The sequence below is a fragment of the Pseudorasbora parva genome, chromosome 2 (genome assembly GCF_024679245.1).
Source record: "Pseudorasbora parva isolate DD20220531a chromosome 2, ASM2467924v1, whole genome shotgun sequence".
Classification (NCBI taxonomy): domain Eukaryota; kingdom Metazoa; phylum Chordata; class Actinopteri; order Cypriniformes; family Gobionidae; genus Pseudorasbora; species Pseudorasbora parva.
In genome coordinates this window covers 21,270,308-21,298,195 of record NC_090173.1, presented here as the reverse complement: position 1 = coordinate 21,298,195, position 27,888 = coordinate 21,270,308, and the positions used below count along the sequence as shown (strand labels likewise).

At 35.3% G+C, this 27,888-nt stretch overlaps 3 protein-coding genes across 4 annotated transcripts; all 3 read left to right on the top strand.

Annotated features, from left to right (window-relative positions):
* The first annotated feature begins 589 nt into the window (after positions 1-589).
* On the top strand, positions 590-10,262 carry LOC137094276 (nuclear body protein SP140-like protein). 2 transcript variants are annotated; one of them, XM_067459787.1, is made up of 16 exons: positions 590-870; positions 1,106-1,279; positions 3,222-3,402; positions 3,621-3,815; positions 3,917-4,036; positions 4,127-4,260; positions 6,059-6,115; positions 6,202-6,250; positions 6,338-6,553; positions 6,634-6,773; positions 6,869-6,937; positions 8,149-8,276; positions 8,369-8,477; positions 8,617-8,664; positions 8,877-9,020; positions 9,782-10,262. In XM_067459787.1, exons 2-16 carry the CDS (start codon positions 1,118-1,120, stop codon positions 9,860-9,862), a joined length of 1,833 nt encoding a protein of 610 aa, XP_067315888.1. In that variant the 5' UTR covers positions 590-870; positions 1,106-1,117; the 3' UTR covers positions 9,863-10,262. The 2 variants fall into 2 exon arrangements, with proteins under 2 accessions (XP_067315888.1, XP_067315877.1); XM_067459776.1 differs by having other exon boundaries at positions 592-870; positions 8,617-8,691.
* Positions 10,263-12,845: 2,583 nt separating this feature from the next.
* LOC137094387 (uncharacterized) lies at positions 12,846-22,968 on the top strand. The gene is made up of 9 exons (XM_067460030.1): positions 12,846-13,252; positions 14,915-15,090; positions 15,489-15,593; positions 15,867-16,018; positions 16,129-16,176; positions 16,371-16,548; positions 18,109-18,155; positions 20,291-20,366; positions 22,267-22,968. Exons 2-9 carry the CDS (start codon positions 14,928-14,930, stop codon positions 22,587-22,589), a joined length of 1,092 nt encoding a protein of 363 aa, XP_067316131.1. The 5' UTR covers positions 12,846-13,252; positions 14,915-14,927; the 3' UTR covers positions 22,590-22,968.
* A 3,078-nt stretch (positions 22,969-26,046) lies between these two features.
* Positions 26,047-27,837, top strand: LOC137048804 (nuclear body protein SP140-like protein). Its single transcript, XM_067427096.1, has 5 exons — positions 26,047-26,134; positions 26,761-26,960; positions 27,089-27,178; positions 27,282-27,415; positions 27,754-27,837. The coding sequence occupies exons 1-5, from the start codon at positions 26,121-26,123 to the stop codon at positions 27,835-27,837; spliced, it is 522 nt and encodes a 173-aa protein (XP_067283197.1). The 5' UTR covers positions 26,047-26,120.
* The last annotated feature ends 51 nt before the right edge of the window (positions 27,838-27,888 follow it).

The window sequence follows — 27,888 nt, the reverse complement described above, 5'->3', positions numbered from 1 at the left end:
TCGAAAAGATCGATTAGCTGATTATCCCTACGTATTGAACTTTGATATATATATATATATATATATATATATATATATATATATATATATATATATATATATATATATATATATATATATATATATATATATATATATATATATATATATATATATATATATATATATATATATATCTGAACATCTCACTCATTTTTCGCAACATTTCCATTCTGGATTTCTGGATCATTTGCGCCCTCTGGTGGACAAACAACTATCAACACGGACGCCTCAAAAACTAGAACTGTAAGGAAGTTCAGATAGATGATTATTCATAATGTGAGAAGTCCCAATAGTGAGTCTTGCATGTAGGTTACACGATGATGGTGAATCCTCTAACATAATGTAAGGGTAATCACATCATAACATTATTAAGGAGACCATTCAGTGCAAGAAGCCTCAGGGCAGGATTCTGGCTCCTGTGTGCATTGCTTCGGGCCCTCTTTAATAATAATCTTTAATAGATAGGATTTTCATTAAACTTTTTTAAAAAGTGCAAATGAATATCATTTGCATATATAGGCTACTTAACTGTGATTATATGCAGTTATATGAAAAGGCTACACACGCCACGGTGTTGATTCCTATACCGAGGTTTAAAAAAAGAAAGAAAGATCGATTAGCTGAACTGAGTCGGACTCGGACTTCCATCCCATTCCCTACGTATTGAACTTTGAACGGGTTGACACATGGAGTTGACAGGTTAACATTCGCTTTCCCTACATCACTTCCGCATTCTTCACGGCTTACGAGGCTGACTGTCCAATACAGGCGGGAGATTTAGAAACAACTCTTTCTGTTTCTGACAGCGAGACAGACGTACGTCGACAGGTAAGAGTCAAATATGCAAATATTGCTTTTAATGGCAGCAAAAAAATCAGTAACATAACAAATATTTATTTGTAAACATAACATTTCTAGCCTATTAAGTTGGAGAAGTGTAAGACATTGTTCGTAGTTATGCATTTTGATACAGAACAAAATGTATACATACAGCTGTTGTATTGTGTTATTCTGCATGTTAACATTTTTAAAAAAGTTGCTAAAACACTTCATGTCGCTGTAGATCTGTGAATTAATGGGATCCAGTGGCCAAATGGACCCGTTAGACTTCCTAACGAACGAAGAGTTGCTGCGTTTTCTCCACCGCAAAAAGACGGAGATTTCCTGCATAGATCAACCGCACACATTGTTCACTCAGCTGCGCGACCACGACCTGATGACGGAGGAGCTTTTTGAGGCAGGAACACGCCCACCATACATACCCTCTTTCTCTGACTAACCCACCCAAGCATAAAATGATCTGTCTATAGTCATTTGTGTTGCTGCTTACCATGGTTTGTTGTACATGATAATGTTTGGTCATGCATGTAGCCTACCATGCCTTTTGGACATGGTAGCCTACTATTTCTGGACATTCAGCTAATACTGTGGCAAGTACATTAGCACTACCATGTTTTTGACCAGTATGTAACATGAAATACCTTTGCAAAAAACTGTGACTGTACAAATTAGCATGGTTGCATATTGAGTCCACAAAACAACAACAAAAACATTATTGCCTTGGCACTCTTTTTTAATACGTTTGTAACACTTTAGAATAATGGTCATTAGTTAACATTAGTAAATGTATTAACTAACATGAACTAACCATGAGCAGTTCATGTGTTACTGTATTTTTTCTGTACTTTTTAGCTGTTCATGGTTTGTTTATGCTTTGTTTGTTTGTTAACAAGATTTGAATTAGTAAAGGTTGAAATTAACATTAACAAAGATAAATAAATGCTTTATAAGCGCAGATCATTATTAGTTCATGTTAACTAATGTAGTTAACTAATGTTAGCTAATGACCATTATTCTAAAGTGTTACTAATATGTTTATTAATGAAAGAGGCAGCAAAAAGACAGTTAAGCCTGTTTTTCAGATAAAAAAAAATCCTTATATATTTTTGATTCCACAAAAACAACTAACTTCATCAGTGATGATAATAAGAAATGTTTCTTGAGCACCAAATCATCATATTAGACTGATGGGTGACTCTAATATGCTAAAGAATCACCTTTACATCACAGGAATAAATTACATATTCAAATAGAAAACTGTTATTTTACATTTAAACTATATCTCACAACTTTACTGTTTTTACTGTATTTTTTGTTCACATAAATGCAGACCTAATGATCAAGAGAGACTTCTTTAAAAACAAAACAAAAACAATTTGATAACACTTTCTATGATGACCACGCTTATAATTAATTATTGCCCTATTTATAGTTATTTATAAGTAAGTATTACTATTCTATTGATATATTTATAAAGAATTTGGTTAGACCTATACTGCATTAAAAAACCTTTTATATTATTTTTATAACTACTTATAAGTCATGCATTTGCTTTTTCAATGTACATAATCCATTAGACCGATTTATAAATAATCAAATAGAAAATCGTTCCAGAGACATTTGTTTTCTGTACCAATTATCAATAGTTTTTAAAAAATATATATATTATTATTATTTTTAGAGGTCATGAATGGTAGTTTTGATTTTTTTTTTTAATCTATATCTCCAATATTGTTGCAATGTTTTGCTGGTATGAAAAACTTTGTATTCATGAATTATTGTTCATTGGTTACATTTACAAGTTGCATCCTGTGTTTTCTCTTTACTTAAAGCCATCAATGATGCATTTATAGAGATTAATAACTGTATTACTACTCAATAACACAATACCGTTATTAATAACAATATATTATTCACTTATTTGACAGAAATAAATCTGAATGCCTAAAAAGTCATTGTAACTATAATATAATATCATTATAGTAATGCAGGTTGCATCTTTATACATGCATTCATGGAAGGTCTTAATTAGTCTTTATAAATATGTTTATAAAATAGTAATACTTCCTTATAAATAAGTATACAAATTGAGCTATATAATTCATTATAAGCATTGTCTGACCCCAAACTTTTGAACTGTAATATATAAAAAATTGCCCATGGTCTGTCACCATCACTTTACAATAGTATATCCACTGTCATTTAAAAAAAAAAAGCTCTTGTGTAAAAGCACACTGCAGATTAATGTCACTATTGTCCAGATGTTATTCTTAGAGCGCTTTCATCTGACTATACTTCTATTTTCCTTTATGTCTTTCTCTCTCTGTTTTTGTCCGTAGAAAGTGAAAGCAATGCGCTCTCGTGAGCAGAAGCAGACCCAGAAGCGCATCTATGAGGTTCTGGACCGGCTGGAGAAAGAGAAATCTCAGTGCATGCATCAGTTCTGGCGCTGCGTGTTTGAAGATCATATCCTGCAGCTGTACCCGACACTACGTCTGCTCAGAAACAGCCTGCTGGACGGTCAGTGCTTTTCATGCTGCATTATTACGCTATTATAGAGCAAAAATGGGTTCATTATTACAACAGTGTTATTTTAGTATCATCAAGATACTTTTAATTCATATTATAAATATTTTAATATTTTTACTTTCATTTTAATGTCTATATGGTTTTTATACAATTTTACAGCCTATTTTATGGTGTTATTTTCAGCTCTAGTGTCTTTTTTTTACTCTCAGGCACCTTCAAACTCTATGAAAGCTCTACGGATGTTGAGACAGAGAAAAGTGAAGGAAAGAAAGAGAAAGGAAAGGAGAAGAAAAACACAAAAAAGAGAAAGAAAGATGACAGTAGTAGTGAGAATAGTAGTGATCCGGATCCTTCCACTGCTTCCACACCCGCTAGGAAGAAACCAGCCAGGAAACCCTCCTTCTGTGAGTCCCTAAACCACTGCAGCTCCAAGCTCTCGCTCTGTTCACTGGTGCTTGGTATCTCATGTCTGTATGATCTGTGTCTACTTCTCTGCCTTTCTCAGCATCTCCTGTGAAGAAGGGAGACAACGCTGAGATTTGGAAGTTTCCTTTTTATAAAACACAGCTGCCTGTAAAATGTGGGGATAAAGAGGGCACTCTCTATCGGGACAAACTGCCTAAAGGTCCACAATTCTTTAAGTAAATGTATTACAGTATGTATATTTATCATACTTTTTATGGGTCTGAATGCATGCTATCTTTCTTTCCTGTAGGGGAGAAATGCATTTTTTCCCAGGGACGCTGGTTCACCCCATCTGATTTTGAGAAGTTTGCAGGGAAGGAAAAATGCAAAAACTGGAAAGTCAGCATCCGCTGCAGAAACACAACGCTTAAGAAACTCATAGAGGTAAATAATGCGGGCACTTGCTGATAGTAACAGTTCACATTATCCGCCGCAGAAATACTTTTTATTTTATTTTTTTATTTTACATTGACTTTTACTGTTTTCATAAATAAATAGTCTGTGTAATATTTAGCTGTAGATTAGGCTTGTAGTAAAGTATTTACTCATTTTTAGTCAATTGTAATTTAAAATTAAATTATAATTACATTTTCAAACCATTAACGCTGTCAATAGAGCATTCATTTACATTTATATTTATTAATTTAACATGTGCTTCATAATGCATAATTCATCTTTCATACATGTGTGCATTTAAAACAGGCCGATATGTTTAAACCAATAAATAAAAGCAAAATGATCAAGGTACCTCACACTATTTTTATTACCATTTCTTTCTTTTCTTTTTTTTTCATATATATCAGCTACATAATGTAACGTATAAATAATTTTTGGTTATTATATTTATTTTTTATTACTTCATCCATAAACTCACCTACCATTATTTCTTTCTTAAGATGCAATCACAAATTACCATTGTTCAGTAAATTTTTACAGGAAAAATTCATCAGCCATTCCATTAGGAACCCTCTTAAACGAGTCATTAGTGCTTTTGTAAATGTATACTAATTTATATATCCATTCATTTCATCCTAACTAACATTCTCTATTATCTATTTTAATATTTAAAGACAATAAGCCTATGTGTTTTTACTTAAACCATCAATTTCACTCTATTTCTGTCGGTCTGTATAAGGCAATACATTAAACAACTTCACTGTACAGTGAAGCGGCTGTTAGGGGTTAACAACAGGAACTTAACATATTTGTTATAATATCTGTGATAAACTTAATTAATAATAGTATGAAGTTAAGTAATGGAGCTTACTTGAGGAATCAAGTGCTTGTGAACAAATCATAGGCCTAAGTGAACAAATCATTTAGTTCACGTCCACCGTTTCATTTGTAAACGATTCAGTGTTTTTAATGAATCAATTCTTTCTGTGGGTTTTCAGTTGCTTTGCAAAAAAATGGACATTTTGATAAATGTTGCTTATTTAAATATATGTAAAATACTTGATATTCAAACATTATGGGCCCTATTATACACCCGTCGCAATGCTGTGCAATATTTTTTAAATATGAAGAATTCAAGGATTCCAATGTAAAAGATTATTATTGTGTACATAAATATAAAAATGCCTACCTATTTGTGGTAACGACGAGCAAGCAGGCGTCATTGGACGAGCAGATCTGTTTCCTTGCTAGAGAAGTGTTTTGTTTTTCTGCTTGCAAAAACCGCCATATAAATAGCGAATCCTCCATGGTGTAAGCGCAACTGGCTTTTAAAGGGAATGGCAGATGAGACTCTGATTGGTTTGTTGCACGCTACGCCCCAAACACACATTACTCATTAAGAGAATAGGGACAACCCTTTTAGACCATGTACCAGGCACGCCAACCATTTTTCCCGTCGTTAAACTAGCAAAAGTGGAAATACCCAAGTACACTTGTGTAATCTTGTTTCAGCAACCAGTCTATATTGATCACATTGATCTTTAGTTTTTAAAGTTAGGACATAAAAACTTTCCAAGTTGCAAGACTCAAGTCCAAGTCACATCTCGAGATGTTGTCAAAGTCCAGTCACAAGCCTATTTTAATCATGTCGAGTCGTAGGTCATCAAATTTGGGAGTCCAAGTCATGGAAGTTTAAAACATTTGAGGTAAACATGTAGCTACATGAAATACAGCAGACCCCTCAGATACATGTGATCTGACATCACTTCCCTTCTCATTCTTTCAGGAGAATCATCTTCAGTCTCCACCGATGACGAGGGAAAAGAGGAAATGTGCCCCAAAAGTACTTTCTCTCCCTGCACAATGTCAGGTTTTGTTTTTCCTGTTTTTGCTTTGAAATGCATTAAGTGTCTATGTTCCGTCCTGCAGAGCATGAAAGAGCTTTTTCCTGTCAGCTCAGCCGAGAGCTCCAGCACAGGTGAGCAGCGATCAATCATCCACGCTCATTCATGCGATCTCTGCTGTCTGTCTGAATGCAGCGATCTGCTTTATTCCTCAATGTCAGAAACCAGCGTTGCTTCGGATGAGGAAAGCGATGATGACGATTTCCAGGAACCGAGAGGAAGAGGAGGAACAGCGTTAAGAGGAAGGGTTGATGAGGAGGAGGAAGAAGAGGAGGAAGAAGGAGAAGTGACAGATCTGTCCGTTTTTCAGGCTCCCTCTTTACCAGTCACCTGTGTTTCACTTACTGGGTCTCTATATAAATACAGGTTTGCGTCAGGTATGTTACAGCTGCCTCAGTGTGCAGTTTGTATTGTCTGTATCAAAGTGGGAAGTGTTTATGTTTACTTTATGTTGCAGGGATTCGTGGGAAGTGTATACGGACTGAGAAACGCTGGTTCACTCCGCAGGAATTTGTGAAGCAGGAACCAACTCTCACTGATGGACACTGGAAAAGAGATATACTGTGCCATGGAAAAACTCTCAACTTTTTACTTAAGGTATCAAACTGGACAGAACATAGATTGACACAAAAAAGAAAATTTGTGATTATTTATTTATGTATTTGTTTATTTATTATTGTCATTTTTTTTAGAAAAAGATCCTGGTCACCCATTCTCTTCTGTGTGAATGTGTGGAATGCAGTGTTAAACCAGAAGACCTAGTAAGAAACATCTCGTACTGACATGTCTGTCGTTCATAATTATGTCATCATAAAAATAATTCATGACGTTCACTTGAATTCTTAATAGCTTGTTAAATGTGTGCGTTAAAGGGTTAGTACACCCCAAAATTAAAAATATCCCATGATTTACTCACCCTCAAGTCATACTAGGTGTATATGACATTCTTCTTTCAAAAGAATACAGTCGGCGCTATATTAATACATTTTTCTGGCTCTTCCAAGCTTTATAATAGCAGTGAATGGCTGTTTCTGTTTTGATGTCCATTAAAGTGCATCTATCCATTATAAAAGTGCTCCGCACGGCTCCGGGGGTTTAATAAAGGCCTTCTGAAGCAAAGCAGCATCATACACTGTCTCGTGAACGCGCAAACGGCAGCGGAAGTAAGAGATTAAAGTTCGTCATTTTTCTTACACAAACACATTGCTTCGCTTCAGAAGGCCTTTATTAACCCCCCGGAGCCGTGCGGAGCAGTTATATGACAGATAGATGGCTTTACTTTATAGATTGAGAATCTAAAGCATATTGAGAATAATGGGAATTACAGAAACCCCCACAACGCATTACAAGAAGTTTTTTCAGAAGCGTTTCAGCTCAGAGAATTTGCTATGTAATTATTAAAGGGTTAGTTCACCCAAAAATGAAATTTCTTTCATTTAAGACTCACCCCAATGTCGTTTCACACCCGTAAGACCTCTGTTCATCCTCAGAACACAGTTTAAAATATTTAAGATTTAGTTCGAGGACTGTCCTATGAATGTCCAAGTGTATGCCCACGTGCTGTCCATGTCCAGAAGTTAATGAAAGCATCATCAAAGTAGTCCATATGTGACATCAGTTGGTTAGTTAGAGTCTTTTGAAGCGTCGCCAATACATTTTGGTCCAAAAATAACAAAAAAATATGACTTTATTAAGCATTGTCCTACATTCAAAGGACAGAAAGGCCTCGGACTAAATATAAAATATCTTAAACTGTGTTCTGAGGATGAACGGAGGTCTTACGGGTGTGAAACGACATTGGGGTGAGTCAATAATGAAAGAAATTTTATTTTGGTTGAACTAACCCTTTAAAAAATTATGTTTATTCTTTTGGGACAAAATATAAGACATCAGCAAATTGCACATGAGCAAAATGGCTTTGAGCTTATTTCTGTGATAATGATAACATGTTCTTGTGTTGTCCTGTGATTAGATGGCAAAGAACAATGATGACGTATGTTTCGTGTGTGACTCTGAGGGAGATCTTGTGTGCTGTGATGAATGTCCACGAGCTTTTCATTCACACTGTCACCTTCCAGCTGTAGATGGAGACTCACCTGGGTGAGAGAGAGAGAGAGAGAGAGAGAGAGGGAGAGAGAGAAACAGTTTATATAGAAATAAAATCATTAAAAAGTGTGTATGCATGCTTGTAGGGAATGGATTTGTACCTTTTGCGTGTTAAAAACCAGTCAGCAATGGCGTGACTCCAGTAGCATGACTGAACAAGAAGCTTTGAGCGCCCCAGTCTCGCAATACAGATTGGTAAACTCACACAAACAAACTCGACACCTCAGTATATAAAAGATAACCACAAAATGTAAGCTGCCTACATAGGCTGCTCACAGAACAATTATTTATGGGCCTAATTTTGTGTGTATGTATGTGTGTTGTTTGTCTTTAGCACTGCCACTATCTCCTGTTATGTGTGTACAAGGAGGACATCCAGAAGGTGTTTGTTAAGGATCCACGCAAAACAGTTAGAGAATCTCCTTATTTCAACATGCCCTCTTTTACAAGCACTTCATCATTTCTTATCTTTTCCCCACGTGTCTTAAATTAATTAAATTTTACTTTGATTTAAAATAGAATAATAGTTTATTCAGGTTGGTAAATATGCATAAAAAAATGATTAACCAGATATCTTTTTTTTTTTTTTTATAGGTGTCCAGATACTCTCAGTTCATAGCTCAGCCAATGTGGCTAGACAAAATAAAGCTGAAGTTTGAAAGTAACGAGTATCAGAAAGTTGGAGAGTTCGTCTCGGACTTTCAGCTCCTTTTCAACAATTGCAGCATATTCAATAGAGTAAGATTCACTGGAACACAGGACATAATTAAGAAAGCACCCAAAAAATACATCAAACACTCATTAAAATGTATTTGTTTTGCAATGTTTTATATATATATATATATATATATATATATATATATATATATATATATATATATATAATATATACACACAGTATATATATATATAATATATACACACAGTATATATATATATATATATATATATATATATATATATATATATATATATATATATATATATATATATACACAGTATATATATAATATGGAAGCTTGTTTCCGCCACAGAATAAAAAATAAAAAAGGTAAATGCGACTTTTTTTCTCAAACTTGCAAGTTTATATCATGTAATTCTGAGAAAAGTCAGAATTGCGAGTTTATATCTTGCAATTCGGACTTTATAACATGGAATTGTTCGATATAAACTGGCAATTGCTTGTTATAAAGTCCAACTCTGAGGCGGAAAAAGACTTTTCTCCGAATTGTGACTTTATATCTTTATATTCCAAATCTGACTTTATAATGCAGATGCTAGTTTATATTTTGCAATTGTGAGAAAAAAAAGTCTGAATTGTGAGATTAAAATTATCCAATTATCTTTTAAATCGTTTTATTCTATGGCGTAAACAATCATCCATACATGTGAATGGGACATTATTGATGATTTTTGTTTGATTAACATGATATTGGGATGATTGAGATGATGAGAGGATGCTTGTTTTTTAATTTATTTTTTGTTTTTGTTCTCTAAAGGATAATGAATTTGGGCAAATGGGAGCCAGGCTAAAGGAAATGTTTGAGAAGGAGTTCCAGAAAGTCTTCACTATCCAATAACAGCATTCCCACAATAGCTTTTAATATGCATTAGATTTATTTATAATGTATACAGGATATATACTATTTCTTATCCTGCTGCCCTACACACAGAACTGTCGGTTTGGAAAATGGAATAATTTGTATTAGACATGGTTGCCTTTCAATAACGCACATCTTTTTTTTTTTCTATAATGCCATCTTTCCATTTCCAGCAAGGTATTATGTCGTTCTTAGCATGGGTTACGGATGGCAATTTAATTATGTCAGCTTTTTCTCTTCCTCGTCAGTGTCCATGTACCTTAGGTGAAGTGTGCCAATTCTGTCACTGCAAAAATAATGATCAACACAGCAGACTTACAATTAGGTCAAATATTTTTTAACATTTCAGCATTGTGTGAATATTTGTATATTTTTGTCATCTTTTATATAAATAAACTTATATCAGTAACATGTTGGAGAATGTGTTATGCTTATAAAGCCTTACTTTAAAGGAGTTAATGCAAAAACATCAGTAACACTTTTTTTAATGTCCAGTTCTCACTTTCAACTACAGTTGCTTTTTAGCATGCAAATTAATAGTTTATTGGCTGTTTATTAGTACTTATGAAGCACATATTAATGCCCTATTCTGCATGACCTTATTCTTCATCCCTTAATCCCCAATACCTAAACTTAAACACTACAAAAACTACCATACTTACTTAATAAGCAGTAAATTAGGAGTTTACTGCGGCAAAAGTTGTTGTTAGTAAATAAGTGTTTCCCATACTAAAGTGTTACCAATATATATATATTGTCATGACTTATTAATCATATCAATAACTTACATTTCACAGTGTAGGGTAAGTCTCAACATAAGACATAACATAATTAATAAAGCACAAAAAAAAAAAAAAAGATCAAACGCTGTCCAAAGGTTTTTTTCCGGTGAATAAAAACTCATCAAAATATTATGTATAGGTTTCACTATCCTGTGCCAGACCCTGATACTCAACAAAATTTCCTGTTGAAGTAGAAAATAGGCTTTTCTATTACCCTTGGTACCCCTATTACCCCTAAACATTACCCCTATTAATGTTTGGTGCTGCATCCTTTGCGTCTGACTGCTCTCACTTTTTCCAACTACGGGCTATGCCACAGATCAAACAGAAAATGCGCGCTGCGTTAATAGATTTAGTGCTGTTAAAATGAATTTGCGTTAACGCGTTATTAACATATTTGACAGCCCTATTTTTTAATGAAACTTTTTGTACGTGTTTAAGTGATTTGTGTTGTCACATAGGCATATTCTTTCTGCTATCCCCAATTTTTTTTTTTTTTTTGTCTGTTCTGATTGGGTGGGCCAGCCGTCAATCTGAGTGGGCCAGTGCCACCCTGGCCCTTATGTAGCCTCGCCCCTGCTTTGGATAAACAAAGAAATTAAACGTGAGTAAATATCTGCGTGGCTTTCCAACGATGGTGAGAACTGAGGGACCTGAAAAACGACTCATTCCTGGCTGTATTTCTGCTGGACTTAAAAACTAAAAATTTTAAAAATTATACATTTTTTTGGTTGATGTTTTCATGAAACATGTATCAAGAGAACATGAAGCTGCCTAATATAGCTTACATAACATTACACTTAGCCATTAGTAGAGATGATAAATACTCAATATGCTTAGCTCAAGTTGATCGCTGTTGTGTTGAATTTCGCAAAATTCAACTTTAGATAACAAAATGCATGTTTAAAACAGCTAGTACACCGCATCCAGGAACTTTTTTTTAGAACTAAGTTAGCTTTAGCTGGTACTAATCAACAATGCTTTCATCATGGAAACTCTTACATGCAAAACACAGTATATGTTATGAATCTTACACGAAATTCATCTTCATCAACTGATGTTATTGGGAAAACATGATGCTACCCGTTTTCTTTGCCTTATAAATATAACTAGCTTGTTACCGAATCAAACAAAATATATTTTTAAACTTTACCAGTATCAGTATTCTAGCTTGATAGTGAGTACTAAAAGACATCTTATTTGTTTATATTCATACTGATAAAGTTCGACTTTTTTATTACATGTTATTCTGACATGATGTCACTACATGCACACTGTTCATCTGAGGTAAATAATGCGTCTTCCAGCTGATTGGTCGGTGAGGCGCGTTCATGTATTTTGGGGGCATGGCTTTGGAAAGAGCCCAGGTGGAAAGAATGGAAATAATGAGCTGTCTTTAAAACAGTTGTGAGAGGTCTACAGACACCCAATTTTTATACTTTCTTTTTCAGAGTACTTACATTTTAATTATGTATTGATATATAAAGAAAGTTTAAACAAATTTGGAAAAAAAGTTTTTTAACCAATTCCTACCTACCCTACCTTTAAGTAAAATAATTGAAAATAGGGGGGACTTTAATCTTTAATGTTGTGGGCCTATTTTTTTGCTGGAGGTCCTGGACATCTTGTTCAGATACATGGTATCATGGATTCTAGCAAATACCAAAAGATAAAAAATCAAAATCTGATGGATTCTGCAAGAAATCTTATAATGGGCCGTGGTTGAATATCCCATTAGGACAACGATCTAAAACAAACATCAAAATCAACATACAAATGTGTCACTGAGCACAAAATGAAGCTTCTGCCATGACCGTCTCAGTTTCCTGACCTGAACCCTATAGAAGATGTGTGGCTGAACTGAAGAGAAGAAGCACCAGCATGGATCTGGAAATCTGAAGGATCTGGAGAGGTTCAGTATGGCATTATAGAAGAAGACTCAGAGCTGTTATCTTGGGAAAAGGAGGTTGTAAAAAGTATTTAATAAAAGGGTATCAACAATTGTGGCCAACGTGTTTTGGAGAAAAGCATTTATTTCATAATGGGATTTACCCCCCATTTTCAATTATTTTGCTTCAATTAAAGGTTAGATTTTTGTGAATTTTTTAATAAAAGATCAAAAGGATAATCAATGCAGATTTATTTTTTTACAGCCATATTTGATCATATTTACCAGAGGTACCAACAATTTTGACCACCACTGTATATATATGCAATAATCCCATTCAAATCTAAGGGATAAGTAATCCAAAAGTGAAAAGTAGGCTTATCTAAAAGAAATCAAAAAGTAATCAGAATACATTATAAAAAATGAGTACGTTAAAACAAAAAATGTTGTCATGTAATTTGTAATCAGACTACAATTTGCAGCACTGTTCTGCCCAAACATGAGCCATACACATAGCGCCAGAAGAGAAAATATTCTGCGCATCCTCTTCAGTCACACACGCCCCCTCCTCCCCTCCGCGTGCTTCTCCTCCCCACACACACTCCCACTCTCCCAGAGTCCCAAGCTGGAATCCCCTCGTGCAGCAGGCAGACGATAACTCAGAATTAATACCCCGCCGTAGCTGAGGAGGAGGTTGAGGTAAAGTTAAATATCCATCCAATGCTTGTTGCTGTATTAGCCTATTTGAATTTGTGTTTTGTTGAAAATGGCCTCCCGTTTTCCAAGTTGCATTTATGTGGCGACAATAAATCTTGTTAAAAATATACTTGCCCAGTTATTCTGCTTTTAGTGTCGTTACAAATGATGAAATTATGCAGACGGCCCGAGAGAGCACAAATATGCTCTAATTGTAAGTCACTAATTTAGGTCTTTCACCACCATCTTTCCCTAAAACAAACAGTCCAAGATGCACGTTTCTGTTTGTGTTCTCGTTCACAGATGCTCCGTATAAGCACTGCTGGACGGCCGTCACGCGTATTTTGCAGCGTCTCGTTCATGACACGTTGTTCTGAAATCGCGGCTCTCAAGTTAAAAATGGTTAAACTTTCCAAAAAACGCGCCTTGAGAACTTGGTGTGTCCAGGCCAAACATTTCCGGTTTCCTGCTCTGTTCCTGACTGGCGCTGTAGACAGTTGTCCTCTACAGAGGGGGCTCCAGTCCTGATTACCATACGTTACCTTACCTGATGATAGCGCACCGACGCTGTAGTAGTTTTTTTTTATTGCAATTTTGACAAACAGATTATAAAATAACACAGACAATAAACGAATAATGGCTCAATAGTTCAAGGGAAATTACATATAGAAGCCTAATAAAGAAAAGAATAAAAAAGAAAATTGTGGATGTTTTTAAAGTCTTACTTTAAATTAGTTAAAGAGCATATTGCAGGTTAGAGACTCCAGTGAGTCGGTGTATAGAAAAATAATGTAGGACCTTGATTTTCTTTAAAATATAAATGTAAAAACATATTGGTAAAACTTTATTTGAATGTCCAATTCTCACTTTCAACTACAGTAGTTGCTTATTAGCATGCACATTACTAGTATATTGGCTGTATATAGCACATATTAATGCCCTATTCTGCATGACCTTATTCATCATCCCTTAATCCTACCCAATACCTAAACTTAAACACTACAAAAACTACTGTACTACTAACTTAATAAGCAGTACATTAGGAGTTTATTGCGGCAGAAGTCGTAGTTATGTCTTCCCCATACTAAAGTGTTTCCAATATATATTGTCATGACTTATTAATCATATCAGTAACTTAGAAGTTTCACTTTTTGAATGGAATTAGTGACATAAATCAACTTTTTGATGAAATTCTAATTCTATGACTAGCATCTGTATATGTTTGGGTCCCACAGTCTTAAAAAACCTGATTATACTACTCGAAAAGTTTTCTTGAAAAGTCATGAAAATGTTTTGGTTAAAATGAGTGTGAACCTGAAGAATTATCAGCAGTTAATTCTTTAGGCAAGGTCAATGTCTTTTCTGTTTTACTGGTAAATTTGGCTTTAATTATGGCCAGAGATAAATGTTTATAACAGTGAATGTTTTCTTATAATAAAAAAGCCTCTCTTTGCAAAGTTTATATTTGTCTAAACTGTATACATTCAAATGAATTAATGATTTTATTTTGTTTTCATATTTAGTCCATTTTGGCTGATCCTTACAAGTAGAAGTCAAAATGATTATATTTAGATATTTTCAAAGTTACACTTTTACAACATAAAGAGCCCTAAAATTTGACAGCCGATTCTGAATATCCATGACTAAATGATGTCTGTATTTTAGAGACCCACAAGACATGGATGTCATAGACCCTAAGCTGAATTGGGGCAACGCTTCAGAATCTCACTGGCTGAACGAGATGGGGAAAAGTATTGGAAAACAAAAGGAAAAAAGGAAGATGAATGAAATAGATGGCAACAAGAAGAAAAAAGCCAGAAGTAAAAACTCCAGGCTTACAGGTAAGGATAAACAAATGAACCAGTAAACAAAATATGGCATACATTTTGCCTCCCGTAAACCTGAAGAAATGTTGCATCAGTTACAAAGCAGACTAAGCCAGAATGTGAAATGAAGGAAAACTGCACAGAAACTGATTTTAGTAAAGATGAGAGAAGAAAGAGAACAAAAAGGTGCTCAAAGAAAAGTAGCATCAAGAGGCAATTTTCCTGCCACATATTCATTGTGTAAACAGACCAAGAATAAAAATAATACTGGTAACTATTTAATGGTTTGATTTTTTTTAACAATAACATAAGTCACATCTATGAAAGAAATGTCTTCGGCATGGATCTGAAGAGACATTTTTATCCTTTTCTCTGTTAATATATCCTGTAACTTTTATTGTATTTCTTTTTAGAGCGAGACCTATCAGATATTTATCAAGATGCCAGAGATAAGAAACAACTGCCTGTTCGTTGTGGACAAATGGCAGGTTGTCTTTACAGAATAAAGTATGACATTGGTAAGTTTTAGGAAGATGTATTTTTGACATTGTCAGATACAGTTCAATTGCATGCTTAGTTTTTAAAGTCAAATTGATGTTATAATGAACTAATATTTAATAAATAAACAAAATATATATGTTAAAAGTGCATAATACACCTTTGTTTTATTTTTGTAAATATGTACCCAAATGCTAATCTACTGTGATACAAATGCTTTAACAAACCTGCATGTATTATTTCAAATATGTGCACCCATTAATATGTTCTGTATAATGTTTCTCTGATTTAAGGAGAGAAGTGTATATTATGTAAAGGGAAGTGGTTTAGTCCCCATCAGTTTGAGATTATTGGAGGAAAGATGCATTACAAGAAGTGGAAGTTTAGCATCTATTACAAGCCATCAAACGGCTTTAAACAAGTGCAACTGCTGAAACTTATACAGGTATGTGTACGTATTTATGTATGGTATGATTTGGTTACATGTCATGAAGAAATTTGAACCTTATTTTACAGGTCCTCATCTGATTTAAATAAACTCTTCTTTTTTCTTAGTGTGGGGTTCTTCCAGAGTTTGGACACCTGAGGCAGTCATTTAAACAGGTATATCTTATATACAGTACCAAAACAAAAGTCATAAGCCTATTAAACAAACCATATTCGAATTGTTGTAGTTCAAACTGACAACATTATTGATTAGAAATCTGTGAATTTGATATTTCTGACCTTGTTTGCCTTATACTGACACATTAAAGTATGGCATCTTTTAAAACCTCAATCATTTAATTTTACCATAGGTGGCGCAGACAGACAAAAACAGTGCAAACTCAGAGCAAAATATAATGAGGAGGAGAGAATTAATGAATGCCTTAAAAGGTTTTCCAGAGTCCTGGAAAAGATTGTTTGACAAGACTGTTTCAATACCTGTGCATGGAATTGAAAAGAACACACTGCAGAAGGAAACAATACAGCCGGGTGAGTTTTATGAGTATTTCTGTACTAATTCATCATGTTCTCAGCCAGACCTTTATTAAAGGGATAGTTCACACAAAAAAATTAAATTCTGTCATCATTTAGTCACGCACAAGTTGTTCCAAACCTGTATGAGTTTCTTACAAAAGAGCTGCAGCAAATGAGCTCTACATAAAGGAAGATATTTGGAAGAATATTTGTAATCAAGCAGATCCCATTAACCACCATAGGAAAAAAAATACTATGGTAGTCAATGGGGAGATAATTCTTCCAAATCCTGCAGTAAACTATACAAGTTAACTATATCTTAACAGTTATTTTGAAGCTCTTATTATAAAGCATGTGTTAAGTTTAGGTAAAAAGGGTATCATGCACTTTCCCAGCATCAGCTCATTTTGCGTACTCTGCCATTTGTCAGATGCGTCCGGATGAATCTACTGTATATCGATATACACTGTATTGCCTCATTCCACATGGTTTCTAAAATATATATCAATATACTGTACAAACTCGATATACCGCCCAGCCCTAAGTTGTAGTTGCAAAATATTAAGGAGAGCATTGATACAGTCTGACAATCGGATTTCAATAGATTTCTTAGATCGCATACTTTCCTTTTAATCGTGCTTGTGTGGTCGGATGTGTTCGACCAACCGCAAAAGACAGCCTACTGACTTAACTAGTAAACACTATGGGAAGTGCACTAGCTGGACAGGATTTAAACTGTCATCTAAGGACCCAAGTTTAGTTTGAGGAAGAAAAATGTAACAATCACAATGTTCCAGAACCAAAACCATTCCTGATTTGTGGCGTACTCACAGCGTTCATCATGGTCTTGCAGCTGTCAGAGCAGAAACGAAAGCTAATGCTCTCTGTATGTTTTTCCGTTTGTCTCCTTTCACGTTCATATGTAAATTGTTGTGAAAGATCTAAAACAAACTATACTTTTACTCTCCCATCAAATAAATAGGGTTTATGGCCTTTATTCCAGTTGTCCTGGAAGGGAGAGCTTCGGTAGAGCGGAAGCACCAAAGAAAAGAAACCAAACAACATTTACAATTTTCATTTATTCTTTCCTTGTTTGTGACTAAACCAAATGAGGGACATTCAAACAGACCTATAAGCAGATTACAGCTTCCTGCACTGTACTAAAAGTGTGACAGTTAGCAGATCCTGATGTGTACACATCTTGGCCTACAGGCCTTGATCATTGTCAACACTTTTCTTTTAGAGGCCAATTCACACTGCGCCGACAGATGACAAAAAGACACTTTATTGTTTTTTTTATGAAATGCAACCATTCGGCAGGCAACAGATTGTCTCATTCATGCCACAAAAGAAGATAAGTGATCTATGGATCACGATAACAAGATCTGTTATCACTTGTGTCTTCTCTCCTCTGATCTCCACCATATTTACTGAGGAATGTTTTGCACATATTAAGCCAGGCTGCCAGGAGTCTGGATTGCCAAAGAGCTTCGTCAATGATTGACATTTGTCTTTTTTTTGTTGCATTAACTGACACTAAAATGATGATGGGTTTTGCTTGTTTTCTATACGCAGACAGTTCTTCAGATGAATCCGAATCTGTTGCCGAAAGAGTCAAAATGGTGAGATGTGCATTTACTGATACATTAAAAAACATCATTATTATTATATTATTGTATATGTATTGTATTGTAAATGAGTTTAGCATATACATGAAGATCATCTAAATTACAAGATCTACACGGATATCTATTAATAATAATGATGTTGTTGAAGGAATGTCATAACTGCAGTAGACTGCTAAACAGCCTATAGTTTACGGTAATCAGTAACTATATAAGATATAATAATTAATCTATAAAATGACAATAATAGAACCAAAAATATGGCTCTTTGGGAATTTGGCTCAAATTCTGAGGTAGTCATTATACAGTGAGGAAAATAAGTATTTGAACAACCTGCTATTTTGCAAGTTCTCCCACTTATAAATCATGGAGGGGTCTGAGGCCCTGTCCACACGAAGCCAGAGCTTTTCGTATCCGATCTTTTTTTTCCCCTCATTTCAACGAATATATGCGTCCACACGAGAGCTATGAAAACGACTCAAAACGATGTAGTACGTATGCCAGGCTAGTGTGTGGCACTGTAATTCTCCCACAGAAATACACTAAAAACAAAGAAGAGTTATGGATAAAAGGGGTAAAGCAATGATTGGAAGTAAAGCACAATCTCACAATAATATAACAATAAATACATTTGCTACTTAACAGGATACACACCTACCCCGACCCTAAACATACCTTTACTTAACTCTTCCACCTTGCTGGACATAGTGTGTTGACATCACTGTTTTTGCAAAACATACGAATTGGCTGTACACACGAAAATGGAAGATTGACGGTTTCAGATTCCACTTTGGGACCCGGTTTCAAAAAATATCGGATTCGTTCTTCCAAAATGCCGGATCCGTGTGGACGAAACGCTGATACGGTACAAAATTGATACATATACAGCTAAACGCGTCTCTGTGTGGACGGGGCCTGAAATTGTTATCGTAGTTGCATGTCCACTGTGAGAAACATAATCTAAAAAAAAAAAATCCAGAAATCACAATGTATATTTTTTTACCTATTTATTTGTATGATACAGCTGCAAATAAGTATTTGAACACCTGATAAAATCAATGTTAATATTTGGTACAGTAGCCTTTGTTTGTAATTACAGAGGTCAAACATTTCCTGTAGTTTTTCGCCAGGTTTGCACACACTGCAGGAGGGATTTTGGCCCTCTCCTCCACACAGATCTTCTCTAGATCCGTCAGGTTTCTGGCCTGTAGCTGAGAAACACAGAGTTTGAGCTCCCTCCAAAGATTCTCTATTGGGTTTAGGTCTGGAGACTGGCTAGGCCACGCCAGAACCATGAAATGCTTCTTACAGAGCCACTCCTTGGTTATCCTGGCTGTGTGCTTCGGGTAATTGTCATGTTGGAAGACCCATCCTCGACCCATCATCAATGCTATAACTGAGGGAAGGAGGTTGTTCCCAAAATCTTGCAATACATGGCCCTGGTCATCCTCTCCTAAATACAGTGCAGTTGTCCTGTCCCATGTGCAGAAAAACACCCCCAAAGCATGATGCTACCACCCCCATGCTTCACAGTAGGGATGGTGTTCTTGGGATGGTACTCCTCATTTTGTCTCTAGTGTCTTTGGACAGCTCTTTGGTCTTGACCATGTTAGTAGTTGGATTCTTACTGATTGTTCGGGGTGGACAGGTGTCTTTATGCAGCTAACGACCTCAAACTAGTGCATCTAATTTAGGATAATAAATGGAGTGGAGGTGGACATTTTAAAGGCAGACTAACAGGTCTTTGAGGGTCAGAATTCTAGCTGATAGACCGGTGTTCAAATACTTATTTGCAGCTGTATGATGCAAATAAATAGTAAAAAAATATATATATCGTGATTTCTGGATTTGTTTTTAGATTATGTGTCTCACAGTGGACATGCACATATGATGACAATTTCAGACCCCTCCATGATTTCTAAGTGGGAGAACTTGCAAAATAGCAGGGTGTTCAAATACTTATTTTCCTCACTGTATCCTAAATAATTACCTTTAACTAGTTCCCAAATAACTACCGTTCTCTCAGTTACTGAAATTTATCCTGTTATTGTATTATTATATTATGTGGATATCCCTTATTAACAAACAGACACAAAGTATGACTTATTCTTATATCTTATTCTTTCTTACAGAACCGTAGAGAATCTGTGATGTTGGCTGAAACTGTCAGTAAAAAGACCACAGAAGGATCTACTGCCAGTGACAAAGGTTAGTGAGCTCTGCAAACGTACTTTTTCTGACTCCTGCTGCGTTTGTGCCGTGACTCCCATTCGGCTCACTCACATGAGTGACTCACATTATTGAACAGACACGTTCGGTTTTTAATTGTAGTGTCTGTTCTCTAACTGAACTGATTTTATGAAAATGAACTAGGGCTGTCAACGAATATTCTAAATTTTAATGTATATTCGAATAGTTTTTTAAAAACGAATTTTGAAGGTGAAAATTAATATTCAGGGGGAAAAAAAGAAGAAAAAAGCGGAAAAAAACCCCGCCGCGGTAGTAGAGGCATGGCTGTCTGCTTTGCGAGTGAGCGCGCGCATGGGGGTTCAGGGACAGGTCACAGGACAGGAGTCACACTGTCACTGCTGAAAGTTGACACGTCTTGCAGTGAAGATGGCAGAAAGTGCAGAGCCCAACTCGACCGTGGCAGAGAAAGTGATTTTAACCCTCCAAAATCTAAAAAGCCATGTCTGGAAGTACGTTGGATTTTGGTCGGTAGGAGGTAAAATTGTTGAGCCGCAAGATAAAGTTATATGCAAGCTATGTAAGATACAGTTAGCATACCATGCCTCATTTTATTTAACGTTAAACAGAAGCATTACTAAAGTGTAGGCTACTGTACTGACTAAAGAGATATTGCATGAATAAAGAATAAATGCACTGCTTCCACTGGTGTGATTATTAACCGTTTCATGTCAAGGAAAAGTGCCATGTTTACCACAGCAGAGCTTGCTCGGAGCGTTCAATATGCTGTAAAACTTCAATTAATTTTAATAATATTTGTTGTCAATCACTGAATGAAGCCTGCTATATTTGGGACAAGAGTCGCCCGTCTCGCGACCTTAAATTGCTTGCACAAAACTCTCGTTTAGCACTCATAGTTTGTTCATTTAAACCGTTATGCGCAGTGAGAGAGAGAGAGGTCTGTGCTCTGCGGTCTTGGCCATTAGTTAATTTACTTGTTTTTTTGTAAATAATACATTGTCAAATATGTTAAATCTCAAATAGACTACCTATACAAGTTGTATAGGTACAAGTAGTTGTGTCTCTTTGTATTAATTTGTCCTGTTATTGACGTAATGCGCATCACTGACAAAATGTGCAACCAGATGTTCGAATAGTTCGAATTTTGACAGCCCTAAAATTAACATGGTGTGAAAGTGATCCAGTGATCCAGTAGCGGTATATTTGGGAGTGGCCTCGTAGAGCAGCGAAGCAAGTGCATTTTGGGAGTTGTTGTCTTTCATCCCCATAAGACAAAAATACATTTTATGTCTTTTCTCAGTCTAGAAGGCACCAAATTCAAAAATAAGTTCACATTTCGTTCAAATACAAAGCTTAATGCTAAATCTCTGAAGTAACCCTTTAAGTATTCCTTGTGTCAATTTCTGTCTGCTCCTATTGTTGTCTTGTTGTTGTTGCTTTCTAAACACTGTACACACTCTGAATTCTGTAACGTTATTTGTTATCTTTTTTTTCATGGCTGCTTAGGCGTGTATAAATGTATTAAATAATAGAATTATATGGACCCCTTATATTTGGTGTCCTTTAGGAGACTCCAATGATCCTTGAAGTTTGCCAAAAATACAGTTTTGTGAGAATCACCCTTCAATCTGATTGTTTAATTTGCTGAATATAGCAAATTATGACAAAATTAACATATTTAATGAGTTAAATGGTGTATGATTAATTTCATGACAAGTGCACGATTAATCACGATTATACATTTTAATCGATTGACAGCCCTAATATATTGGTATAAAGTATACGTTTCTGTTGTTATCAAAGAGCTGGCTGACTGATAATTAGTTGTTTGTATTGTTACATTAATTACATCACAATGAATTGGTTTTAATTCACCATTTTTGTCCTTCCCCAAACCAAGATTCACCTGTGCATCCTGTTGAAGCTTCAGAGCCTGGAGTCTCTCCTGTGGTAGAGGAGCCCGTCCAGACCATAGTTGATCTAACCGGAGCGGGACAGCTCAGCCTCAGCGCTTCTCCTGCTGAATGGCAGAACCCTGTAGCTTCTGAAGAGACTCTGGAAACAAGGCAGCTGCAATTATATGAATTACTGACAAAACAGTTTAACACCATCAACAACACCCTGCAATCAATTGATTTGTCTTTGAAGAAGCTGGTGGAAAAGCAGTCACAAGACACACTGCCACAAAATGTCACTATAACTCCTGCTGTTAAGCAAGAGTAAGTCACAGATGTTGTAACGACTTGATTAAGCGATTCTCTAAAGCCCCATTCACACGGCCAGTGACTTTGTCGCTGTATGTCGGTAGTCACTGTACTGTGAAGTCGCTTGTGGGCGTTCCCGGTGCTGTTGGTGTAATGTTATTAGTAAACTGCATATCCATATCTTAAGAAATTGTAATCACAAATGATATATATAAAACTAAGAAGATATTCTTATTTGACTAGGATTTAGAAGTAAAGTAGCATTCTGCTGTTGGAGAGTGAATGCTCAGTGAACAGTGAAATCACTTCACATTAGGTTTTAATTAATTCTACAAACTATAATACTTATCTGCCAACATTGTCACTATATGATAAATTAAAATAAGCTGATAACATCACCATTTTCTCCAGAACGAACAGCCAAATCAAATTCTGTTGCAATATTGTCCTGTTTAACACTGTGAAGCTGCTTTAAAACAATCGTCGATTGAGAAGCGAGTGGATTGTAACTTGGATACCTGCGATTGTCCAAGAAATCAACAAACATGTCTGCGATTGGCTACATTACTCGAAGCGAAGACATGTTGAATCATTTGACGAGCACAAATACAAATAGGATGGATCTTTTGCCAACTCTTTTTAACTAATATGCTATTATGAAGAAAACAGATCCTAGGCCAGCAGTTATGGGTAGCTTTAACTCCAGCTTTAATCACAGCTGACGGTGATGTCACATGTAGACAAAGTAACCCGGCAAACATGAGGGCTTCAATACACAAGTTAGGATTCATGACAAGACACACCTGTGAACATAATTCAGACAATGAACCATTGAGAACACATTAAACAAAGAAACAAATGACATGATCACACGAGGATAAATGAATCACACAACAACACATATAACATAAAACACAAAACACGCAGAATAACATAACTGAAAACCATAAGATAAGACATGAACATGAAACAAAACGAAAACCAGACGTGACAACAGAAGACAAAATTTCAGTAGGTCAATGTGCTCTCTTGTGAATTAACGGGGGAAAAAGCCCCCCTGGCCTGTAGTCGAAAATTGTATTCTTATCATCTTCGATCACCAAAAATAACATATTAAATGTATTTTTCTGTGAAAAAAAAAACATCTTCATACCTTAAAATAGCTTGAATGTAACTATACCCTTGCTTCATTTAGTATACGCGGAACCAAGAATACGCAAAGAGATCCACTCCTTCAACTTTACTGTAGCAAACACTGTACAATGGCATGTGGACATGCTGGTTTAATTCAGCCATATACTGTACGTGTAAACCAGAAACTGATTCAGAAGAAGTCCCATATTTCACCTCTATATTTTGTGTACCTACAAAATCATATTTTGTCTTGTATTTCTTCTTTCCTAAATTGTCATTGCTAGGTGATCATATAAAAGCAAGTAGCAGTCTTTTGTCACATGAAAATAACCTTTTAAAGAAAAAGAATTGCCAATCTCGTCATATTTTGGAGAACAAATTAACCATCCAATCGCAATTCGTTATTGATTAACTTGCAGTTTGTAAAGGTGGGATATTAGAGAGCCTGGAGTAGATCATGTCAGTCTACACTACAGACCTATTTTGTGTTTGCAAACAACGATTGTGTGTGTGTGTGTGTGTGTGTGTGTGTGTGTGTGTGTGTGTGTGTGTGTGTGTGTGTGTGTGTGTGTGTGTGTGTGTGTGTGTGTGTGTGTGTGTGTGGCGGAGCCTACCTTGTTGCAGAAAATGACAGTTGAGTTCTTCTGTAGCAATCTGGATCAATCTTATTCTGTGACTTATGGCCATTTTCCTCCGCTTGTAACACTATTTTTCTGCAGCTGCTATACGCTCGCAGCTGCAAGTGATGTAACTTTTCTAAATGGATCTATTAGATCCTAGCATTCAGTCTTAAAGTGACAGCGGCCTAAAATACCTGTCTGTGTCATTAATGTTAATCAAACAACAAAAGATGTTAAATAAATGTATACATGTTTAATTAGCCTATTGTAGGCTACTTGAAAAATTTAGTTTATTAAATAAAATCATCCTATTGTTTGACATTTGCTGCTTTGTTCTTTTTTTATAAAAACAAAACAAAATAACTATATGATACATTTTTTTAATGAAATAATAAATGGGTACAGTCCATCCCTATCCTTTCCTGTATTCCACCATGAGAAATCTGGTCACCATAAATATATATCATGTACATAATTCACCAGCTATATTGCGCTATATGTTCCCAATTTTTCATATCAACAGAAAATAATGATGGGATAACCTGGCTTCTCTTGAGACTCCCCTGCTTCACAGCATAGTATTGATGACATGGAGTTTGACATGGAGTGATGTACAAAGGAGTTTTTTTCACTGCAGTTTTAAGGAGAAAATAGTTTTAAGGAGCAATGGTGTTGACTGAATTTGTACATGGTTGTCCTAAAGCATGTTAATACACCGCATAAACAATTTGATTCACAAGCTTGCGATTTGATTTTAATTATGATTAGATTCAGTATTGATTAGTTTGGATATATTAGTAAAATACAATTTAATCAAGGAAAACAAATCTCTTAACTAATGTAGGAGTAAACCATGGGAGTCAGAGGTCAGCCTACATTAGCCTACTATAATATTAAAGGTAATTTTACTGATTTGTATACAAACACTTGAATTGCACTAAATTATTATTTATATATATATATATATATACACACATATATATACACATATATATATATTTCAGATACTCATTCATGTTTATTTACGGTGTAATTGGCATTAAGGCGGAAGAGAAGATCAGCTCATGTGCGTTTCGTGCTGCTTCTCTTGATCTGAGCCAAAATGATCTCACCGCCACAACGTTATTTATTTATTTCGTAATAAAATGGATGTAATTTGAAATCAGAGACTTTGTTTCATATCAATAGTAACAAAAAGCACAAAGACTATTGCCATTTACTGGGATGGGAGGCATGCTGTCCCGTTCATTAATCAACTGAAACGGGCTGAACAAATCGATTCTTGGGATTTAAGAATCAATATTGGTTCGTAAAAATGATAATCGATTAAAATCCAGAAATCTATATTTTTCACCCAGTCCTAGCATATTTCTCCAAAGAAATCCTGCCTTGCATTGCTTTTCTAGTTAAAATTATTATATTTAATTAATTAACTAGTTTAAATGATCTATTTATTATTTCTATTAATACATTCCTGTATATTTTACTTTGTTACATGTAGCATTTTTAACATGAATGAATTCCAATTTGAACTAAATTTAAATTCAGAAATTGACTTATAATTTGAAAGAGTTTTCTATTCTTTTCCGAATGATGCATGTCTTCACCTCAAGTACACTTTTTTGTTGTTCTCCTTAGAAAGTGATGGGGTGGAATAGTCCCTGAGTGACGCATTAGGAATGCAGACCTACTGAAAGGTGTGGTTAGGTGGAGCATGGAAAAGGAAAAAGGATTTGACAGGGTCTGTATGTCATCTGTGCCTAAGAAACAGAAGGAACAAAAACAGACAGCAAGTCATGGCCACAGCAAGGTGAGCACCTAAATTGAATTATTAGTAGTGTTTTGTATTTTAGTATTAGTATTTTATGAGCTGCTATCTTTTTAAACTTTGTCTTGCTCAAATACCAAAAACAACAGCCGAGGAAGTCACTTTCAGTTTCGTTTCAGTTTCAGTAGCAATTCATTAGATCTCAGTCTCATCATGTTTCATGTGTATTTATTATTTTGTTCATGACAACTTTTCTGCAAACAAAATAGCATGGACGATTAAGTCCACTTCATAAAGCTGAAATAATGAGGGAAATATTATTGTCTCGCTCATAAAATCACTTGTCTACAGATTATTTTTGTGTACTGTAAAATAGTATACAATTATTAAAAGTAACACAACTATTTTAACAAGACAGTAGTAATTGTTCTACTGTCGTAAATTATAGTAATTTTTTCTAGTAATTTTTTCCCTCTCCCATTATAAAATAATTTCCTCCTTCAGTAAACTGTGCAGTCATGTTCCTGTTATATATTTTGGTCAGGTAACTAACAGCCAAATGTACCTATAAAATCAATTAAGACACACTTAATTGTATTCTTGCTAAGATTATGGTCACGTTTATAACCTCCATGAGAAATGTATAATAAATATTAAGTGTCTTTCAGAGAACCACAGGACAGGGAAGAAGAGTCTGAATCAGAATCAGACTGGAGTTCATGGAGCAGCACAGGATCTGAAAGTCTGAGTGATAATGACACAGAAAAAATAAGGAAAAAACGGGGGGAAAGGAAGATGAAGAAGCAAAGCTGTAAGCAGCCAGGTTCATCCTCCCTCTGTATTCCTAGCAAGAAGAGACACACCGAAGGTAGCCAAAGACCCTGAGTGAGCTTTCCAAATGTATTTCAACAATAACATCACAAAACGATTAGAGTTATACATGTAACACTGCTGTGTGTAATATTTTTGATCTGAAACTCCTGTCCTTTGTTTCAGAACCCAGCCACAAATCTGAACTTCTCGTCACCTGTGGTGATAAAGAAGGTGTCCTGTATGTGGAGAAATATAATGACAGCATAGGTGCAGGTTTGATAAGTCCTTTGTTGTTTTGGATAATATTTAGAAGATGTTCTAAAACAAGTCCAAAAGGCAGTGGCTGAATAAACTGTATACATTTTTCTGTCTTTAGTTCAGGATTGCATCTTCAGTGAAGGCCAGTGGTTCAAGCCAACTGAGTTTGAGAGGTTTGGAGGAAAAGGGAAGAACAAAAAGTGGAAGAAAAGCATCTGTTGTGATGGTGTTTCACTCGAGAAATGTATTGAGGTGATAAGAGCAGTTTTGACTAATTCACCACTCAATCATGTTTCGCATTCACTTATTGTTTTACATACCCTGATTTTATGATTGAACTGTTAGTAAATCCACATTTATGTGTGTGCATTTTAATTTGTAACTAAAATAAGGTGAAAAAAAATATTACTGAGAGCACACTGTGTATCAATATCGAGCTGAGCAGATCTTTGTCTTTTAATTCTGTTCATAGGATGGACGTATTTTGTCCATTAAGAAAAGGGGGGTTCAGAATGAACAGGTTTGGCTAGCACAGAATATACATGGTTCAATAATACACATTAGATTGTTTTCTCCCTTTTTTCAATCAGTGTTTATCTGTTGCTAAGGAAAATTCTCCTGAATCCTCACCTGTTTCTGGCCGGCTCCGAAGAAGAAAGGTTGATCCTGATTGAAAATCATATTTAGCTAAAATTTTATGTATTTTTTTCAAACACAGAAGTTAA

Coding starts and splice junctions, on each gene's coding strand:
- LOC137094276 (XM_067459776.1), top strand. CDS start 1,118: ATGGGATCCAGTGGCCAAATGGACCCGTTAGACTTCCTAACGAACGAA. Junction 6,116..6,201: donor AGAGGAAATGTGCCCCAAAA/GTACTTTCTCTC, acceptor TCCGTCCTGCAG/AGCATGAAAGAGCTTTTTCC. Junction 8,478..8,616: donor CAGTCTCGCAATACAGATTG/GTAAACTCACAC, acceptor GTTTGTCTTTAG/CACTGCCACTATCTCCTGTT.
- LOC137094387 (XM_067460030.1), top strand. CDS start 14,928: ATGGATGTCATAGACCCTAAGCTGAATTGGGGCAACGCTTCAGAATCT. Junction 16,019..16,128: donor AACTGCTGAAACTTATACAG/GTATGTGTACGT, acceptor CTTTTTTCTTAG/TGTGGGGTTCTTCCAGAGTT. Junction 16,177..16,370: donor TGAGGCAGTCATTTAAACAG/GTATATCTTATA, acceptor ATTTTACCATAG/GTGGCGCAGACAGACAAAAA.
- LOC137048804 (XM_067427096.1), top strand. Junction 26,961..27,088: donor CAAGAAGAGACACACCGAAG/GTAGCCAAAGAC, acceptor CCTTTGTTTCAG/AACCCAGCCACAAATCTGAA. Junction 27,179..27,281: donor TAATGACAGCATAGGTGCAG/GTTTGATAAGTC, acceptor TTCTGTCTTTAG/TTCAGGATTGCATCTTCAGT.